The 22821-nt window shown below is 40.1% G+C and overlaps 1 protein-coding gene across 1 annotated transcript in view; it reads right to left on the bottom strand.

Annotated features, from left to right (window-relative positions):
* Positions 1-339: 339 nt before the first annotated feature.
* The window catches only part of LOC136717679 (CREB-regulated transcription coactivator 1), a 36376-nt gene continuing 13894 nt past the window's right edge, over positions 340-22821 (bottom strand). The window contains exons 8-13 of the mRNA XM_066695120.1: positions 22305-22525; positions 20305-20471; positions 18681-18983; positions 12725-12811; positions 12040-12220; positions 340-11762 (exon numbers count right to left, since the gene is read on the bottom strand). Of these exons, the coding sequence (XP_066551217.1) occupies positions 11551-11762; positions 12040-12220; positions 12725-12811; positions 18681-18983; positions 20305-20471; positions 22305-22525 (1171 nt within the window). The 3' untranslated portion in view covers positions 340-11550. The remainder of the gene's footprint in view (positions 11763-12039; positions 12221-12724; positions 12812-18680; positions 18984-20304; positions 20472-22304; positions 22526-22821) is intronic.

Raw genomic sequence — 22821 nt, 5'->3', positions numbered from 1 at the left:
CACTAGAAAATGGGTCATCTTGACTAATAATGAAATACTTTCCTTCCTCATTGAGCCTCCGAGTTCAGCTAAAGCAATAATGATACGAAACACGCCAGTTTTTTGAATCCATAATGAGATTAGGTGGGAAAACAGATGGCTGGCACTGAGGAAGAAATTTGAGGAAATGGGAAAGCAAGAGAGAGACAAAGCGGGATCTGGAGATTGTGAAACCGACTGCCCGCTCAGTTCAGAAAGTCTCACGCGACGGCTGGATAAATAAATAAATAAATAATTGGAAAAGCAGACATTCCGGTAATTCCGGTTTCAGTTTTTAGTTTTTTTTCTCCTTTTATTAAATTTCATTTACAAATAGTAATGCAAAGATACAAAGACAGAAGCCTTCACACAACAAAAATACTTAAAAATGTACTATTTCAATTGAAGCTTTCACATCGGTTCTCAGTTTGCACACATCTATAGCCCACTTTTGATTTTCCTTTTTTTTTTGTTATATATATATTTTTCTCTTTAAATATAAAAAGCACAATAAATAAAACCAGACTTTTTAAAGGGCCAGCTCTCCAAAACTAACTGGGATCATGGAGCCGGGTTGCTGAATGTAAGTTTTGCATATTTAGCAATACATGATTGTACAGGTCCTGTCTTTATGAACAGCAGGTAAGTAGTGTTCTGAACTGTCTAACGCACGTGCAACTTTTCATCAGACGCACAAAACTAGGCTATTATTTTACATTTTAGCTGCCACTGTATGAGACACAAACTGACAAAAAGTCAGATCTCATTTAATGCTTATGTCAGAGGAATTTAGTTTTATATATATGGATCTTAACGGAGCAGTTAATCTATACTGTGTTTTTCTGCTTTTAAATTTCCCCCCTTTTGTACATCCTACAAATGTGCTTGATTCTCTGGATCCGCTTAGGTTTCTATGCTATGCTAAGTAACAAAAGCAGCTTTTGAAGTGGCTGCCCCCAGCTGATACCAGGAACTAGTGCCTTTAAACCCAGGGGACTCATTTTACTGTTGCGCAATGCTCTTAAACTTGTGTCGCACCAAATACACTTATTAGACACCCCCTTTCGGATGGCACAGGTGGGTTGGCTGGCCCACCCAACAGCTTGCTTGACATAAACAGCACCAGAGAATCACAAAACGCAATCGCATAATAGGATATGCAAGGTGAGACATGACAGGTATGCGATATGCAAACAATATATATTTCTCCCTATTCTACGTGTAAACAATTCGTCGTCGATTCTGCAGTCATCTCCTTGTCATTCACATTTTAACAAAACATAAAACAAAAAAGATTTTATCCTCAGTCTAATGCAGTTGGGAGGTGGGTAATGGCCCACGAATAAAACCCAATTTCGCCCCGATGTAAATTATTCTAATTTCTGCCTGGACACCTACCCAGATTCACAACACAGTGACAGGACAGCTTCGATACAATGCATACAGCCTTTGCTCACATATTAAGTGCACATTTTGCAAGCACGATAAAGCATGTTAGCTAAAATTAAAGGGTAAATACTTACAACTTTGGCTTCTTTCAAATGCTAATCCAGTGTCATAACTTTTCAGCAACAGTACTGGATTTGCATTCCAAGAGAAAAAAAAAAAAACATACAAAAATACAAACAAATAACATCACTAAAATGGTATAATGTTGACAGAGATGCACATTAGTCTGAGAAACAAGAGATCAGTCTGCAGTGCTTAAAAATAGATCTAGATAATCAGGAAACATCTTTTTCAGTGTGGTTCAGATATCAGAAATGACCCAAACTCCAAATTCTGTCGTTCACATCCAATTGGGTAAAATGTGCTGTGGAAACCTGGGTGTTTTATAGTTTAGTTCTACCAGCCAAAGTATTTAACAGATTTGGGGTTATCTGAAGTACAAAATGCATTCAATACAACAATGAATTGGTTATGCCTTTTTTGCCACAAAAACGCACATTCAGCCGAGTTCTAGCAATTTGTCTCTCTCTTTCTCTCACTGCAATCTTTCCAAGAAGAGAAATGTAACAAAGTTTTGCTCAGCATTCTGGGAAAAGCTTTAGACAGTGCAGTGTCAATGCTGTTGAATTTCAGAATATTTGTTGTAAGAATTTCCACCACTTGGCACACTGAATTGAGCACACATCCTCTTTCCCCATCAACACAATTACAAAACACTGATGTTAACAAATATAGAAAACACAATACATAAAAAAAATCACATGGTCTAAGTATCAGGTTTTACGCATCCCAGTGTTGGTGTTGGCTTTTGCTACGCTTGGCATTCTGTTGCACTTATATTAGAGATACGCCGTTTTAACATGGCAGGGCTGTGTAACTCAAGAGCTCTCCTCAATATCAATTTAGTAGAACACTCTCACAGCTGCTGAAGTTTAACTGCGGACGTATGCTTCACATGCAATTAATTTAAAATAGCGAGAGAGAAAGAATGAAGAGCAAACTAGCCATCTAGCAAAGCAGCATGGGACTGAGAGAAGCTATATAATTAAGGAATAGAAAAGGATTCAAATTACACCCGAGATTTGGCAAAGTATTTAAATATTCACTTTCAAGATTTAAGCGTTAAAGTCACATTATTTTAATGTTTTTTTTTTTTTTTTTGAAACCTCACTGAAGATGAGCTTACAAATTTGAATTCAGTTAGTGCCTCTGACCCCCCACACCCACCAACTTATATGTAGGGCACCGCCAACATGAGCACTGACGGTCAATTTAGGATTTATTTTGGGACTGGATGACAAATAATAAATAAATGGCTAAACAAAGTATACATACATTAAAAATAAGTATACATACATTAAAAACAAAGACAACAATAAGTAAATAAAAATGTAAATCTGTAAAGACAAATTAGGGCTCCCACAACACAAAATAACCCCCCACCACCTTCTCCAAAGTGTTTTCATAAAGTGCCTTTTGATCAATTCTGTAAACAAATGGATCGGAAAAGACCTTGTTGAGCCAAGATGAAAAGCCAAGCTCCCCCTTTTCAGTTCCGTTTTTTTCTACGAAGCCTTTCGAAAGCAGCCAGTTCAGAACTGAGGTGTCCCTGCCTTTGATTTAAAATTGAAGCGCCTCACAAAAGTATGAAGCCAGGGAGAGCAATAATAAACACAGGGCCGTCTCCAGAGAAAGAGTGCCTGGCCAGCGATAGCTTACCGGCCTGCTGACACTCAGAGCAGACCTAGTGACAGCTGCACTTTTAACCAAACCCCCGCGTCAGCAGTTTGAACATGGCAGCGTTCTAAAATTGCATTTAAAGTGATGATGCAGAAAGAAACTGCACAAACCGAAAGAAAAACCTTCCCGTACAATGACACAGAGAGGACAATTAGAAGAGGGAACATGCCAATCAAACTGTATTTGCTGATAGTCACACAAATCCACATTTACAGTTGGATTACTGAAGATCCACCAGTAAGAATACTGCAATGTTAACTGCACCTGGCTTGTGTGAAAACTTGTGTGTATTTTTATTAGCTCATTTGTGGTGGGGATTTTAAATCTACCGTGAAAACAGCCAAAGTGTGTTTCCTCACCCCTCTCACAAATCATCCTATAGAAAAATTAGACGGCATACTTTGTTACAAGAAAATGTTCCCATGCCCCCCCCCCTTTGCAATAAAAGAAAAATTAAAAGGTAAGTTTTCCACAGATCTTGCAATTCTGATGGGGATGCCCAGTCTTACTGCCCTACTAGTTGTACACGAAGGACAAAGGCAGTTAACACGAGCATCTGACTCTCAGCTACATACATTCGGCACAGGAGGGCAAGGTCAAGCATCACTAGGAAACCCGGATGTAGTTTTCCTTGGTAATGTCAACTGACCCAAGTAGAGAAAACAATACAAATTAAATAAAGAACAGCCCTTCACTGCAGTTCACCTTTTCACATCACTAGCACTCTTCAGGGAAAATCAATTCCTACTGTTGCACACAGCGTAATAAATATACCAAGCGCTTCTCTCCATTTATGTTTTGTTGGTTCTTTAATTTAATTTGAATCACAATTATTAAGCAAATTACACATGGCCCAGATTGGAACCAGGTGATCTGTCATTTTGGCCTATGCTGAGTTTTCTTGTTTTACCATTTTTGCCCTGTTGCGGTTATAAAAATACTAAACCAATCCAGGTATTCAGCAGGAACACAAACAGAAGCACCCTTCCCAAGAAAGAAGTTAAGTAACAATTCTGCAATCCAGGTCATGACATGGTGTCAGTATTTTGGGATGGCACAAAAAAGAAATGAACACAAGCCGCTAACATGATATAGGAGGAACCTGGTGACTAACTGTGGTCATCCTAATTGCTGCCATTCTTCCACAGGACAATTGTTCTTTATACAGCATAAAATAATCGTACAAAGGTTTCTGTAATGTGTATGTCTGTGTATATATACATATATATACACACACAAATCTCTCTCCGCTATGCCATCTCTCCATATTTTGTTTGTAGCTTTACATAAGACAACCAGAGTAATAAATAACAGGAAAGCAATACATATTTTCTTTTTAGTATTTTTTTCTTTTTAAGCTACAGGAAACTAATTTTAGCATAATAGAGGATTTATTTCTCAATTTTTAAAAACCAGGGAAGCTTCCTTACAGAGATTTGCCATGACGCCTCTATAGCGACTGCATGCAGAGGGGAGCCAGTCGTTGCTCATTCAGAGCTCATGCAGGTATGCTGGCACTTGGGTTAGCAAGGATATTGCAACGTCTGCTCCTTGGCAGCCCAATCTGCAGCGCTTTAGACGAAATGATCGAACTCCATCTATGAGTGATCTACAGTTCGAAACAGTTTTTTTTTTTTTTTTTTTTTTTGATGGAACCGGGCAATATGAATTCAATTTGCAAGCTGTTAAGTCTTTACCTGATATGCGTTCAAGAAGTATTCAGCTTTTGCTTAACAAATGCTGTAAACATGTTATTTAGTATTATTTCCTCAAACAAGAACGTTTAGCAGTGTCTAGCAGTGCCTGGATGGAAATGTTGCAGCAGATCAGTTTCAGTTCAGTGTGCATTAGTTCATTCACATTCACAAGATATGTTCTTTTTTTTTTCTTTTACCGTCATACACACAAAATAAAGAGCATAAATACTTGTTTTAACTATGATTAATTCCTCTTACATTTAAAAGCATTTTTAACAGTATATAGGTAAGCTTGGCAGATTTGGGTAGAGAGAATATAAACAGATTTTTTTTTTTTTTAACCGGGGGGATGCTTAATCCGAAGTCTTTACCGACTTCTTTATGGAAATGTAAACAATTACAAAGTAACACATTATATACACAAACATAGAGGGGAGTGTGTAAACACAAAAATATATAAAGATACACACACTCGCATAAACACACATATAAACGCATATAAAAGAGTCTGTAAGGTATTCAGACAGATCTCCCTTAATTATTTTCCTATTTAATATTTTCTCTGCTCTAATTCTCAAAGAATATATTTTTAAGCAATTTTGTATATTAAAAGATGTAGCACTGCCTTAAATTTATGTAGAGTGTGTGTGTATTATATATATATACAAACACACACACGTATTTACACACATATACATATACATATATATTAAAACCCAAGTTTGCCAAGCTTAGACATAAGGCAATTTACACCATAGAACCATCAACTAAAGCGATTTATTAAAAGAAAAGGAGAGAAAAGGGGATAATAATAATAATAATAATAATAATAATAATTATAATAATTATAATAATTAAATAATACACACTGCAGTTCTCCATTTGCAATAAATAACGTTCACTTTAAAATAAAATAAAATAAAAAGGTAAAAAAGGTATTTTATAGTACAATTTGTCTTAAAGTTGTGCTGGCCTTTAAAATAAAATTGAAAAATAATAAATTAAAAAGAAGAAAAAAAACATGCAGTACATGCCTACATTACAAAATTTAAATAAGGTTCAAATGAAAACACATGAAACATCTAAACACCTGACCCAATGAAAGCAAAATTGTTCAAGCTACTCCCACCCCCCCAACACACATAATACACTTACGAGTGGGGAGACTTATCTGAAAGTGTAGCATGTACCATGACTGTTTTATAGTGACTGTTTCTGCATGCGTATATGGCCTAGTGGCATAGTACTAATGTACATTTTTCCAACCTCCCATTCCACAAACTGAAAAATGCAATTGTTTGTTTCAAAAGAAGAAAGTAAAAAAAAAAAGGAAATTCAGGCATTGGATACAAAGGCAGAAAATGGCTCGGAAATGGCAAGATTTGTTTATTAAATTTGTTTAAACACCAATCAAAAAAAAAAGAAAATGATGTTGCTGCTGTTTTTGTCGTTGTGTGTGTCGGCGTGTGCAAGTGACTGCACAGTGAAATTATGCTGGTACTCCATACATTAACATGCACTTAGCATTTAATTATCATTTGAAAAAATAAAATAAATCTGAATAAAAAACAAAGAAAAAAAACACATAAAACTAAGACAGTCTGGTATACTGTTCATTCTTCATGCATGTTCAAAATGCTGCATACTGTGCTATACTAGCACAGTGTTATAATTTCCAACTTGAATATAATGCTTAAAATCAGGACTATGTACAGCACAAACTGGCTTTCTGCCGTTGAAAGATTAGTATATAGAGGTTTTTTTTTTTATATCCCACCCCCCACCATTTCATACAAAGCTCAAATGATACTGCAAACCATCGCTTAGAGTTTTAAATGGGCAAAAATAAAAGGGGGGGGGGGGGGAAGCAATGCAATAGTCCATAAAGGGATGCAATATTCACAGAGACTCACTGATTAGCTTTCAGAGTTGACGTGCTGTAGCAAAAATCCCCCCCACTTTCATTATCCCAAGCAACACAGTAAACATATTGAGCATATTTCAAAACCTGGATACTTTTTATTTACTTAATTTAAAATGTATTAATGTATTTTATGAAGGACTGAAGAGGACGTGTGAACTATTTTCAATTTGTTTGAAAAAATAAATACAAATCTCAGTCTAATTTTACTCAAAATCATGAACAGATCCTCCAGTTATAGCTTAATTTAAGGGTAATTGTAAGCAATTTTTTGGAACCACTTCCAATGGTTCCAATGGTTCCAATTAATTTAAATCAGTTGATAAAGGATTCCAAATAAACGGTTTAAATAGAGAAATCATTTACGGCTTTACCGTCAGATTTTAAAACTAAATCAAAGTGTTTTTTCTTTCCGTTGTTCCTAAAATGCCCATTCGAAGGGGAGGCAGAAGTGGGCCCGGAAAAATTTAACAGTCATTGTAACTCTTAATAGCATTAAGAGAAAAGTCAGGGTGTGGGCTTAGTGCTACAGCAAGAAAGAAAGTGCAAAAGAACCGCAGAACACAAATACAAATTACATGATGAAGGGACATTCGTGACCGCAAACACTCACCTTGGCAAGTGAGGGATACGAAAGAAAATAAAAGAATTAAAAAATCTGGGGAAATGAACACTCGCATTTCAGTGAGCTTTTGAGAACAGTCAGTGATGCGCATCAGACTTTCCAAAGTACAACGTTGAACCCGCGTGTCTACAGGTGAACTCATTGCTAGATATTGGGAGTGGTAACGGAACATAAATACAGTGTGGTTCTGCTGCACCCAAGTATGAGGGGAAAAAAAAGCAACTAATTTAGAAAATTTTGATCTGCAAACTTGTTATATAAAATATACATTTCTCCATCAACCTTAAATGGTGTAGTGAATAAATTCAAAGTCTGCTATCATCAAAACTTCCTGAACAAGTAAGTGTTTTTTTATTTTATTTTAATGGTATTGAGCCGCTTCAGCAAACAAAACAAGTTATTGAGAAGTTTACTCAAATAAAAATAAAATAACTTTCAGTGCCTTAAGGGAGTTTAATTGCTCGACAACCACAACCCACAAAATAACCAAAAGAAACTGATTGCCTTTGTAGCCTCTTAACTGATACCAAGGCACAATACAAATACTACTATTGCATTTCAGAATGAAGGCCCAGCCACCAATGCAAAAGGCTTTGAAAACTGGGCACTATGCATCTAATTGTCAGAAAGAAAATAAGTCAACAGTTTGGAGTGTGGAAAGTGCAAAATAAAAGGTGTGAACTGGAAAGAGACACTTAGAGAATAGCATCAGAAATGGTATCTAAGGATGGTGTTCACAAGTTAAAGGATTGCCGTTTCGTGGGACACAAATGCGAGATAATGAATACAGTGACACCTCCAGTAAACAACACACGCCTTCTTTCTGAAAATCCCAATTGGTACAAATGACTGCCGCTGAAAATTAAGTGCTCCATTCAGTTTGCAAAGGAGTGCAATAAAAACCCGTTTGGTCCTTGACATATAAACCCATAAAACAGGGGTGAATGCCACGGTCAGTTTTCACCCTCTCCGTGAATTTATATATGTTTATGTGCGGAAGAATATTAAAATCATAAAAGCGCACTGACTGCATGAGGCCTTAAAAAAAACGATGCAGAGGAAACTAGTACGGTTCACTTCAGAGCAGCAGAACCACTACAGAACAGAAATACAAATCCACAGCTTGGATTCCTTTCAGTTGCAGAGAAACATATCAAAGAAATACCAAATGTTTCAGTATCAGACTTTTTTTGGTCCAACATTGCAGATCCTCAGCTCATTTTTACAATGTGGAATACAGTAAGTTTATAAAGCTGTAATATACATACATTCTAGTTGTAGCAGTGCCTCTGACTGTAAAAGCCAGGTAGTGGCATTACGATCTGTTATTATAGACAACATCACATCTCATCGATCACATATGATCAAACAGGGCCCATTCTTACTGCTGGGGAGTCTTGTATGTAACACGTAGCGTGGGCTACATTACTGACCAGACTATCCTGATTAAGGCTTTTTGCTGACAGCAGCCTTACAGGATAATCAAGATTATTACACCTATACAGTTTTCCACTGTCCAGTGGGAAAACGCTGTATGGTTCACAAAACAAGTTTCAATAAATATGAGAAAATACCACAAAACAAAATAAATAAAAAATCCTAGTAAACAATGCTTGTACCGCTTTTTTTTTGCAGATAGAGGTGGGGATGGATGGAGAGAGAGCGCGAGTGAACATTCTGAAATGGCACAAAATACAAACAGGGGAAGAGATACTGAACTGAACTTTTGCTCCAACGAAGTTTCCTCACTTAAAGCATTAACAGTTTCAATCAACTCACATCTTTAAACGGGGGGAGGGTGGCTAAATTATTCTGTCTATTCCACTTATTCACTTCCATGGATCTAATCTGATTGGTTACCTTAATCAGTATAACAGTCTCATCTTTTGATAAGGCAGTAGGCCCTGATGCCCTGATTATACCTGTCAGTCTCTTGTGGTTCCCCACCAATACTGGATAAGGAAACCCATACTCAGACTACTCCCTGACAATAGGGATTTAGGTTTAAAAAACAAACAAAAAAACAATTGCATAACCCGTTCAATTTTAATTTGTATGCATGTGCACATATCTACCTAACAGACAAAACAAAAAAACATTTCACTATGCTGTCCTACCCCACTAGTAGGTCAAAAAGGTATAAAATGTGAAAAATCCCTTCTTGGTTTACATATATATTTGCTGCTAGGGGTATTTTTGCATAGGAAAAACTAAGTTTTCTGAATTTTTCAATAAGCTAGATAACTTTATACTGGAGCAAAAGATTAAGAAAGCGTCCCCCCCACCCAGAATTATGACACAAAAAGGCCCGAAGAACTGACAAAAAAACATCATCCTCAATACTACATTACAACAGCATCCTGACAACACTGGCATTGTAATTCCGTAAAGCCAAGTCGCTTTGAGACTTGGATGCCTGAAAAATAAAGAAAAAAGAATACAAGAAAAATTTAAAAAAGAAAATCATCCGAACAAATGTCCATATCTCAAGAAGTAGTAAACCTCCCATTCCACCCTAGTCTCAATCCTTAAACTTATGTAAGTAAACAAAGAAAAAAAATAGCTCAGTAGATGTGAAGACACAGCATAAATAGTGCTCTGTCTATCACAAATGACACTTTTTAAAATGCAGAAAAAAAAAAAAGCGGTTTATTTTTTTCTTAAGAAAATACTTTTTCATAACGCATAACCGGAAACGGAAACTTGAAAAAAGTATCTTAACTCACATAAGGCAAACTTGGGTGATTTCACAGTGATGTGTTTTTAAGTTAGTTTCCTTGTTACTGTAGTGTTTCTTGCTTAGTTTTTTTGTTTTGCTTTTTATTTTCCACCACCAAGCCCATACTGTCCATATAGTAGAATATCAATTTTAAAAACAAACAAACAAACAAACAAACAATCCAATCTTGAAGTCTGGTCAAACCGGATATTTTGCTTGCCCAAAATCTAAGCAGTACCGCGTGGTTATTCATGGTAATTTAAGGACGAATGGGGAAATTGAAATCTGGTGATCAAAAACTGCATTCAGAAGACAAACAGAAATTTAGATTTTTCTTGTTTAGCATGATACTTATTTCATGAACGCAATATAGTATGGGGAGGATTATTACTCCTTGTGCTCAGAAAAAAAAAAAAAAAAATAGAAACCTTGACCAGTGCTGGTTGATATTAAATAAATATAAAACACAAAAACTATACACACACACACCCACACGCATACATATGCATATATAAATATATATGTATATACACACACACACGTGAATGTGTATATACATATATATTTATATATGCATATAAAAAGAAAAAGTCATGGCTAAGTACAATTTGGCAGGGTACAAAAAATAGGCAGTGAATGCTGGTCAATTCTGAAACTAACATAAAACAAAACATTATGTCAAATAAATAAGTGACAACAATGACAAAAAAAAAGCATTTTGGAAAATTTGGTTGTCGATAAAAACGTTCTGTGCTTAAGAAACTTAATATTGAGATGGTAAGCCAGACAAAAATGATTCTAGTTTAGTGACAGTAAGACATGAAAGAAGAAAGCAAGCAATTTACTGCCATTCCTCAGAAACTGGTTAATTAATGAATCATTAAGATTGGGGTAGTGTTTTAGTTAGTCTAATGAGTTATACCCCCCTCCCACCACCACCACCTTTAGTTTTACCCCACTCCGTAAAAACATTAGTGATTAAAAAAAAACAGATACAAGCTCTGTGCAAGATACGGGGAGAAAAAATTAAATAAAAATCGACAACCTGAAGCAGGTTTTGTAGGAAAAGTCTGGACGATGCAAAAAACCTCATTCGTCAACTGCAACAAGGGACATATGGCAAGCATACAGGTGCAGTCGGCATTACAAGCTCAGGACAACAAGCTTAATTTCGTTGGACATGACAGCGCTGCCGAATTTTTTATTTTTATTTTTTTTCTTCTCTGGCAAGCGACGGCACATCACTGACCCATCAGGTTTGGTTGCTCATCTTTGCAGGACCTTGAGGGGAGGCAGAGGAGGGGGGGGTGGTGGCGGCTGGGGAGGGGGGGTGGACAGATGCTGGGCAGCCCCCCAGGTTCCTCCAAAGCGGGTGTCCTTGCTACAGCCTGTCCATGCGGAAGGTGTCCTCCGTGGCGGGATCGGCAAGGACCATGTCTGGGTCGTTTAGCATGTGGAGTCCGTCCAGGGTCAGGGGGTCGATTTTGAGTTCGTCCAATGGGAACTGGGAGTCGGCATCGAAGCTGACGTCGCCCACTCCTGCTAATGAGTTGGTGAGCTCCTTCGACAAGCTGGGAGGCGACTCTCCGGTCACTGGAAGACAACGAGAACAGGGGCAGGTGAGGAGTGGCGATCAACTATCAAGCATCCCAAAGACGAATGATAAAAGACGTCTTTCCACAGAGAGGAAACATCTGTCCAAAGCCCAACTGCCAACTGTCATCCCTAAACCTCCTGGAATACAGTTTTCTGAATACATTTGCTTTCAGAAAAAACACAGACTTAAGTTAAATTAGCTCACTGACTTAACATCAGTTACCGAGCCCTGGAAAAGGGGGTTAAAAGTCAAGTGAGGTGCCGAAGAGGGTACCTGTAAGGATGATGTTGGGGATGTTGCCGTGGCTGGCGTAACTGAGCTGCTGGGAGTCTTGCAGGCTGCCGTGACTGCCCGTCAGGCCCATCATGGCGGCTTGGGAGTAGTTGAGAGTGGAGCACTGGCTGTACAGGTTGTTGGAACTGATGGGGTTTTCAATCATGTTGAACTGTTCCAGCTGGGCAAAAGAAGAGGAACCAACAATAAAAGCAAGCACAAGGGCAACGAGCAATGAACGAAGCATTAAAAACTATTAAATATATTTCCAAGTCTTTTAGTCTTGGCGCTGGGTCAGAATCATGATTCAGAGCTTTGTATTGGCAGGATAGATAATTGACATGGGTTAACTACCTAGTTGGATATTTAAAAAACAATTTCAAAATTTAATAAATACATCAAATGAGTTTGGTTATCATTTGGTTTTTGTTTTGCAGTACCGGTTTGTTGTTTTCTACTTATCAATTGAAAATAAACACCACCACCCTACCTCAGGATAATATAACAGTAAACATAAAAAGGGACAATAAGCATTCTTAATAGGTCGTCCTTATCATGTGGTCTGTAGAGATTGTCCCTTGAGAGTTGGGTGGTGGTCTGCAAACAAACAAACCAAAGTACTGCTCTAGATGTTGAATTCATGTCCTAGCAAACACATGCACAGAAGTAAGCAGTGGTCCCTCACCTGGTGAGACAGTGCGTTGGTCTGTCTGGTGGCCAGTTGCTGGTCATAGAAGGAGTCCCCAAAAACGCTGCCGAGGATGGAGTTATGCTAAAATGAAAGCACACGCCCTTTTAATCAAGTAGCAGCTGGGCAGGGAAAACGTACGAAGGAGGAAGGCTAGTTTGGCTACAACCTGAAGTGGTTTATTTCTTAGCAAAAAGAACAGGAAGTCAACTGTTTCCAGACCACTCTTTTCTTTCAGAGAAGTGAGCATGGCATTTATGGACAATGAGAGACACCATCTAGACAAAGGCAACTCTGGGGAATGTGGGATATTGATGACACAGAGGCTACTCGCCAGCCCCGAGACTCCAAAGTAAGAATTGCCAAGGTCTTCTGGGAGCAAAAGGCCGGAGTCAGACTCAGGAGCTCCTCAGTAACAGAAACACACCAACACTTAACAGCAGCAATCGCTGTCACAGAGGAACAAAACGGGGCGCCAATCAGAGCATTTCACAAGCCAGTGTAGTGACCTACTGGAAAATAACAAATGAGGATTCCCACCAATCAAATCAAAGCACTGATTTCATGGCCAATTATTACCTGCTAACACTCCTCACCTGAAAACCTGTAATAAAATGATTTTTATTTTAACCCAAGGATTATCACTGCACATTTTGGTTCTGGCCTGTAAAATGTCCCAACTGTTTCTGATCACAGCTAGTACTGCACACTACACAAAAAAACACTGTAGATTTATGTGTATCACTGTGTACATAGTTCACTGCTTGTCCTATTAGAATACCCTTGACATGATTAATAAAGCTTACACAAATACATGCTCATAGGTTTTCAATTAGGTGCAAGGACTTCAGACTGCTTAAATCACGCGAGTTGCAAAAAGCAATAACTTGACTTGAAAAGGCTTTGGAGTGTGAATGTACAAAATTACAAGAGCACTAAAAAGTTCTGTTGCTGCCCCTTGATGTCTGTCAGGATTGAGACGTGCAACAAAAATAACTTCATATACAGATGTATCAGAAGAAAAGGCATGAGACAACGCGCTAGTGTGTGTTTTTTTTTTTTTGTACACTGTAACATGCTTGTGTATGGAGTCAATTTTAAAGTATTACTTTTCACTTGAACACACCTTCCGAAAGAGTCCAAATGTCCCCAATGACAACGTTCATGCATACATTGCAGGCCTGTGGATTTTTCACAGCAAAATTAAATACGTAAATTATTCCTCTGTAGATCCAAAACTGGAGAATGTATTACCCACTTAAAAAAATCACTATTTTATAAACCAGACTTAAAACACATTTTAAATTTCATGCTGACGAACAGATCGACTTTACACATGCTGCATATTCATTTGATCGTACAGTGAGGGGAAAAAAGTATTTGATCCCCTGCTGATTTTGTACGTTTGCCCACTGACAAAGAAATGATCAGTCTATAATTTTAATGGTAGGTGTATTTTAACAGTGAGAGACAGAATAACAACAAAAACATCCAGAAAAACACATTTCAAAAAAGTTATACATTGATTTGCATGTTCTGGCTCCCAGATGTCTTTTATACAGGTAACGAGCTGAGATTAGGAGCACTCTCTTAAAGGGAGAGCTCCTAATCTCAGCTCGTTACCTGTATAAAAGACACCTGTCCACAGAAGAAATCAATCAATCAGATTCCAAACTCTCCACCATGGCCAAGACCAAAGAGCTGTCCAAGGTTGTCAGGGACAAGATTGTAGACCTACACAAGGCTGGAATGGGCTACAAGACCAATCGCCAAGCAGCTTGGTGAGAAGGTGACAACAGGTGGTGCGATTATTCGCAAATGGAAGAAACACAAAATAACGGTCAGTCTCCCTCAGTCTGGGGCTCCATGCAAGATCTCACCTCGTGGAGTTTCAATGATCATGAGAACGGTGAGGAATCAGCCCAGAACTACACGGCAGGATCTTGTTAATGATCTCAAGACAGCCGGGACCACAGTCACCAAGAAAACAATTGGTAACACACTACGCCGTGAAGGACTGAAATCCTGCATCGCCCGCAAGGTCCCCCTGCTTAAGAAAGCACATGTACAGGCCCGTCTGAAGTTTGCCAATGAACATCTGAATGATTCAGAGGAGAACTGGGTGAAAGTGTTGTGGTCAGATGAGACCAAAATCGAGCTCTTTGGCATCAACTCAACTCACCGTGTTTAGAGGAGGAGGAATGACCCCAAGAACACCATCCCCACCGTCAAACATGGAGGTGGAAACATTATGCTTTGGGGGTGTTTTTCTGCTAAGGGGACAGGACAACTGCATCGCATCAAAGGGACGATGGACGGGGCCATGTACCGTCAAATCTTGGGTGAGAACCTCCTTCCCTCAGCCAGGGCATTGAAAATGGGTCGTGGATGGGTATTCCAGCATGACAATGACCCAAAACGCACAGCCAAGGCAACAAAGGAGTGGCTCAAGAAGAAGCACATTAAGGTCCTGGAGTGGCCTAGCCAGTCTCCAGACCTTAATCCCATAAAAAATCTGTGGAGGGAGCTGAAGGTTCGAGTTGCCAAACGTCAGCCTCGAAACCTTAATGACTTGGAGAGGATCTGCAAAGAGGAGTGGGACAAAATCCCTCCCGAGATGTGTGCAAACCTGGTGGCCAACTACAAGAAACGTCTGACCTCTGCGATTGCCAACAAGGGTTTTGCCACCAAGTACTAAGTCGAAGGGGTCAAATACTTATTTCCCTCATTAACATTAACTTTTTTGAAATGTGTTTTTCTGGATTTTTTTGTTATTCTGTCTCTCACTGTTAAAATACACCTACCATTAAAATTATAGACTGATCATTTCTTTGTCAGTGAGCAAACGTACAAAATCAGCAGGGGATCAAATACTTTTTTCCCCTCCTGTATATTCATCTGTTTTACGCAGTGTTCCATTTTCCAGCGTGATGCGGTTTGAAGCAAACGCCTGCTGAGAAATGTCTCTACTGCAGAAATACACCTGTGTTTTTTAATCCCATCCATTTAGTCCCCTCACTGGTTGCACAGCCTTTGTGAACAGATGCAACTTCACTGCTGTATCAGACTGCGATCAGTTAAGATCTACTTCCACAAAATGTAAATCCTTGGGCTTTGCAAATATTCTGAGCTCTCTTTAAACCAGCCTATTAATTGTCCGATGTCTACTTTATTGATCTAATCTAGACATTGTTACAGTACCAGTCACTGACATCGTAATTCAGTCAACACAATTCTTATGGCTCTTGGAGAACTACATAAAATGTCAAACGTCATTTCTTTACAACTAAAACAGCGCCATTGGAGTGCCAAATAGAGATGGAACACAATGCACACTGGCATGTTAAAACTCAAATTCCAAACTCCAAACTGGAGACAACTGGCTCAATAAAGAGTGGTCACTGACATCTCCTGGTCCGAGTCAGTTCACATTTCCACGGATAACCAAGCTGAGAGACACATGCTGTGATGCAAGCTGATGTCAGCTGAAACAATATAACCTAGATGTGGTTTCATTCAGATATACGTTCTAACAAAAAATTCAAAAGCAAGACACAATCAGACTGAAGGAGGCAGAAACAGTATCAAGAGTACACTGAAAGAATATATGGATTATTCGGTCTCTGTGTATAGATACAGCATGATTTGTGAAAAAGGGTGAGATTAGTTTTTGTGCATTTTATTTGTAATGTGCAAAAAGTGGAAAAATGATATATATTTTGCACAGACTTTTTGAAAGGAGTTTCTTAACTCGAAAGTTAATTCCCAATTTTGTATTTTACAAAAATAAATGGGGCTTTAACAAATCAATGGATTTCATTTTTAACAAGGAGCTACTATCAACAGAATTCCTCAAACCCGAAGGGCTTAAAAAACAACAACAAACAAACAAACAGTCACTACCTGGTAAACACTCAAGTGATCTATAATTATTCCAGAAATTAAAAATATTAAAAAAGCAGCACACAAATCAAAGCGGAGGACGTTGTGTGATGCAGACGAAGCACAGTGAGGGAGAGACACCATGGCTCATTGATGGAAATGGCTGGACGGGGGACGAGGGGGGGGCGGAGAAGCCAGGCCCAGCAAAGCACGTCGGCCCTTACTTGAGGGGAGCCGCCAGGTGAGAAGCCTTGATTGGAGACAGGAGAGGTGGGAGACTGGTTGGCGGGGGACCCAGCATTACTGCGGTACTGCTGGAGGGAAGCCTACAGGATAACATTACAGTTAAAGACCAATAGACTCTGCTTGCCTGTGCCCCACTAGGAAGACTAGACAACACCTTCAAGACCCTGGCTGCGGAAGCACATCACTCTCCCCACAGATATATATCCACACACACGCACATATATACGGAAACAAACAGATTTCCTTTTCACACTAAAAATATAACTAGATTCAGTTTTCAGTGGTTCTTTTCAGGGAGGGGAACCGGACAAGTATGTGATACGCCACAGTTATGCAATAAGTCCGGTTTCAAAGGGAGCGGTTCTGTTTTTTTTGCCATACAACAGCAACAGCCGAACACTCCATCTCTTCCACCCAAGTGCAGCTTGGATTGCACCCCACCACCCCTCCCCGAACAGTAACTGCAGATCTCCAGAAAGTACTTCAAACAAGAAGCCTCACGGCCCTATCACACACTGCGAGGCCCATCTTCCATTATTGAAACCTCTGCCAGCAGCGAGCAACCCTCTCAGGTCTCTCCCGAGCGGCGCAAAGGAAACGGAGGAATGGAAACACGAGACGTGGAATGAGATCGGAGACATGTGACCGCAAAACTGCCAAGGAACGCGATGGAGGTTCACTGTAAAGTCACAGGCGATGAGTGTAACCAACTGTGCGGCCATCAGGGACGCGGCTCAAAGGCCTGCTGCACAGCCTGGCAGTTTGATCCGTTCCATGTTTTATGAGCTGTGGGATCATCGTACTGGTGAAGCAAGAAACGCAGCTCGAAACATATTTCAGCCCCACATTCAGTCAAATGCATTTAAAATAAGGTTACAATTAAGCATTGGGTCGTTAAACCTGAAATGGCTTCCAGCATTGTCTGGTTTACAGCATGCCAATTTCCAAGCCTGCTCCTGAAAAGCCTCAATAGAGTTTTATAGGTCTCCCAAAAATCACTGAGGCCTAAAGACTGGGCACACACTAGTTTAGGATCAGTTAAGAAAGCGAGTTGTACAATAAGAGAAAACTGGTCATAGAAGACTGAAGGTATTACGACATGTGTCCCAAATTAACTCTAAATTGAATTTACAAAAACACCTACTAGACTGATGGAAATTCAATGTTTCCAGATGTTAAAAGACTGACAATGTGTGGCCTGGCCAATAAAACCTTCTAGCTCAGGGCTCTCCAGAACCGGGATTGGTGATGTTCGTATTGCGGATTTAAATGACCCTGGGCAATAATTTAACACAAATTCGTAAATGCCTTCGTAAAATCAGAAAGCTCATATTCAAAGAATGGGGTGAAGGCATCTGATGGACAGCATGGTGATCAACACAACAAACGACAACTTAACAATAACAAAACAAACTACACAAATGGGAGTTAAATAAGAGCGATTGCGGTTGATGCACATCTACACAATCTGTTTTGAGTGCTCTGGACTGACACAGTCACTCAGTCAGTTTTCATTTACTTGGTGAAACTAAGCTCTTGAGCCCCCAAAATAAACAATTAATTAAGTTGCTCAGGGAACTTTTTAGGTTCAGCTCTGGCAAACTGACCCTCTTGCTCCTGTAGGTCAATTGTTAGAAAACCCAGAGGGTTTGTGGATTGTTTGCAATTTCTCAGCTGCCATTGGTACCGGGAGGAATAATCAAGGTCAACACAGACACCCCCCCAACCCCCACAACCCCCCCTCATCTTCTTTCCACAGATGTGTACGTTGTTGTTCCCCCCAAACAATCAGCTCAACTGTGATGGGTGTCTGTGCCACACTCACCGAGTTGATGTCCATGCCCACAGAGGTCTGGGTCTGGCTGCCCGGAGGGGACTGGGGGAGGGAGGAGGCGGTGGTGACAGAGAGGGGGGGCAGCTGGACCAGCCGGGCCAGTCCTGAGTTGGACAGTGACTGCTGTTGTTGCTGTTGCTGCTGCTGCTGCTGCTGCTGCTGCTGTTGTTGCTGTTGATTCTGCTGCTGCTGTAGGCCACTAACCACCTGGGTCTGTGCCTGAGACCGGGGTTGGGTGAAGAAGGGGTACGCTGGGAGCTGCTGCTCCAGAGTTAGGGCTTCCATGGTCACAGCCTACACACACAAATTAAAAAAAAAAGTCCCATGAGGTTCTGGGGCTACTTCAAATGGTCTGCAACACCCTCCACGTTTGCTGTGCAAATAGCTCTCAAGGGATGACCTGCATAGAACTACGTGGAGTGAGGGCAAAAGCTGCACAGGAGCCAAATGTGTTATACTTCTGTGCTCTACTAACACCCATTGCTGGTTTTGTGTTGTTGTTTCACAATGGACTGGTCTGCTCCCAAGATGAAGCAAAAAAATAAAAATAAAAATAAAGCCAACTTATCTCGGGGAATGTCACACTTTCAGGGCAGGGAACCGTATGCTTTGTGAATTTTGGCAAAAGAAGCAAGAAGAGAAGGAACTCAGAGGAGGGAAGAATGCGAAGTAGTGAATTCTCAAAGGCTGTGTGTGGGAGAAATCTGGCTAAATATACTGCCTGGTAGAAGGCAGATGATTAAACCTAGCTGGAAACCGAGGAGATTCCAGAGACGAGGCGAGTAACAGTCACCCCCCTCCCCCCTCTTTAAAAAAAAATGTTTGTGACATTTGGAACTACAGCCTTATATAAAACACTAATTATGTAGGGCACTTAAACAGGGCTTCATAACAGGAAAAAAAACCTGGGATACTTTCGCCTACACTATTATAAGACTGCTTGAGAGCTGTAGGGAAGCATGTGGGATTTCCTCCAAAAAAAAAAGTTTCTAAATGTTACTTTTGCACTATATTACATAAAGTCAACTATGAAGATGTGTGCCTAAATCATTCAAAGTAAGGAAAATGCTGTATGAAAAAGGGTTCAAATCCCAATATCGAATGAAGGAAAGACAACTATATTACAACTAAAACAGTGCAGGTTGTAGTTTTCAAGAACAACTTTGCAAGAAGTGATTTCTCGATAGGGATGAAAATAAGGGAAATGCACATAAAGTAGGCAGGATATAAGTGTGTGTGTAACAGCTCCAAGATATTTTGCCCTTTAACTAAAGCAGGACTTGGGTAAATTAATTCCTGAAACAAAATTAATAAGTATTTAATTAATACATTCTCAAATAAAAATATATAAAAATAACAATTGGAAGAAGTCAACACGCGGAATTACAAAAAAATAACGCTTTGGTATGCATTGCCAAGATTCCGAGACACACACGCTAAAGAACGAGGGAATTCTATTTTTACCATCTGTTTGTTGTACAATATCTGGTTTGGCTTTCTTCTTGCTTATGCTTAGCTTCCGCTCTGAGCTAAATCATTCAAAGATGGTTTATGGCCGTCTGTAACAGTCCGTAGCGGTCGCCTCAATGGTCTCGGCGAGTTCCGTGCCCGTTACCTGCGAGATGGTGAGCGGTGGGGACAGCGTGGGGGACAGCTGCTGGTTCTGCTGACGTCTGGAGTCTGCGTTGAGCGTCAGCGGGATGACCGTCTGCTGCCGCCGCTGAGCTGAGCCCGTCATGGCCCCTTGTGATGTCGTGACCCCTATGAAGACACAGTCCCAATCTGAGCACCCAACACTGTCATTAATTACAGCCAGCTGTTCTCAGTCTGATCCTAAAAGTTCTCCACCTCAGTTTCAAGCATGTCTAATTATTTCAAACGTTGCCGGCATTGCAGCCCGGTCCCTTTTTAAAACTATTTTGATGTTGGGGCTGCGAAGGCACGTTCAGGTCGATCCGTAACGATCTTAGCGTTAACGTGAATCTTGAAATCCGAGCTCGAAACAGAAGATGAGGAACTAGCAATGTTGTGAACTGCATGACAACATGAACAGAAACTGTGGTATCCTTTTGTTACAACAATGACAATAACTATGCAAGGATGTGGATTTGGCAAACCACTAATCATAGACTTTTATAAACGTCACAGGAACAAGGCATCCTCTGCACCCCCCCACCTCCCCCTCTGGTGCCTGAAGTGCAATAACTAAAACTTTGGATTGGGTTCAAGTGAAGAGAAGAGCTGGCAAACAGGGAGCAATGATGATCAATAAGAAGTTGTTTCTTTTCTTGCACTTCATCAGGAGTCAAGCTCAGTCTAGCAGTATGCATGAGAAAAAAAAAAAAAAAGCTCAATGTTTAAAAATTATACAATTAAGAAAAGACCTGCAAATCTGGAAAATTCCACTGAAATCTGGGGAACGATCTCACAGGGTTACGGCTAGCACTTGCAGTAGAGGGACAACTTTATTTTTCAAAATAAAACTGATCTGGGTATTCTCTGTAATTCAGGGCATGTGGGAGAGACAAAGCCTCTTGCAATAAATGTTTGCATTTTCATCACAGGGGCGCCACAAGCCAAGTGCAAAAATGCCGTCCCTATTCCTGACAACCATCTGGACCCTCTCTGGGTATGGCATGTTTGTCAAAGGCGTGCAAAGCGGGCGGCCAGCACGGGAGACATCAGCTCTGTCCGTAAACATTGATCCGGGGAGCACCCAAAGTTCAGACTCTCCCAGCCAGGAATCACTCTACAAGCACTGGCAGGCTGCTATCATGGGAGGGGAAGAAATTAACTAAATTATATGGCTGTTTAGATAGAGTCCAGACACTGCTGGGTTCTTCATAGCTGTTTTTTTTATTGTTATTGTTCTTCAGTACGTTTTGGGGTGGTTTTATATTCCTTCCTGCACTCTGTCTGAAGGAAAAACAAACCTACAAGATCATTCCACAAAGCTTATAGACCATATTGACAAAAAATCCTGTTAACAACATCTGCAAGTCGTGACTTTAACAGTGGGTTTAAGGTTTTTCTTTCCTCTCGATGAAAAGGCTAAAATACAGTATAGAACCTTGAAAAGCAAAACAAAAAAGGGAGAGACTTCTACTGACAGTCTAAATTCTGCAGTTCATGTGGAATGCAAAAGCTCAATGACCAGAAAAGAAAGTATTTAAGCATGATCAGTTTACTCAGTTGCATCTCGATATTCAGGAGATCTTAACTACAGACTTAATTAAGCATTAAGCATTTGATCGAAAGAAAGCTGGCAGCAGCATTTCACCTCTTGACTTTTCAAATCTGACTGAAGACATACAAACAAAAACAAACTTTCTCTTGTTTTGTATGCTGCTCCCCGCCTCCCCATTTCTGTTCCAAAGAATACATTTGTCAGTCCACATGCTGTATTGGCATAAAACCAACAGATTACTGTCCTCCTGTTATACTCACTGGGCAAGTGGTTCTGAATGAAAAGATAATCAAACAAAATAAACCACCGCATTTTCATCACAGCACAGAAAAACTAAAAGCAGCTAAATTCCAAGAATTGGGGAAACGCTGCTGTCAACTGCTCCCCCATTGCTTTCCAAAAGGCAGTAACGCCCCAACAGGAATCACCTTGACTGGCAGCATTGATGCCCAGGTGAGTGAGGTTGGCCGCCAGGTTGCCCGTGCTGTTGGAGGTGCCGAGGGCAGAGAAGGAGGCATCCTCAGGGTCCAGGGGGGTGGGCAGGGGCGGGGGGAACTGGATGTTGGTCAGGTCAGGCAGGGAGCCCCCCGTGTTGTGCGCAGCTGGAATCAGAGACGTGGTATTTTCCTGGTCAGGTGATGGAAATATACTAAACCCAAAAAGAAAAATAACATATTATTGCGGTTCTGTCCCCCCTGGTGACACTTGCTTTCTTCCAAATAAATACAGTTCACCAAGACCAAGTGCTTTGTTCATCCCATTGTTGTTTTCTTAAACACACTTTCTGCGTTCTCCACGTTCTCTTCAGTGCAGAATTGTTCCAAACAAAAAGGATCATTCATGAACTGAACAATTCCAATTACAAAAATAAAGAAAAGTCTTAGTGAACACAGCACATCTTTACCAGTCCCTGCCCAGGGCCTTGTCAAACTATAACGAGGTTGA

The sequence above is a fragment of the Amia ocellicauda genome, chromosome 22 (genome assembly GCF_036373705.1).
Source record: "Amia ocellicauda isolate fAmiCal2 chromosome 22, fAmiCal2.hap1, whole genome shotgun sequence".
In the NCBI taxonomy this organism is placed as follows: domain Eukaryota; kingdom Metazoa; phylum Chordata; class Actinopteri; order Amiiformes; family Amiidae; genus Amia; species Amia ocellicauda.
This window is presented reverse-complemented; position numbering and strand designations above follow the sequence as displayed.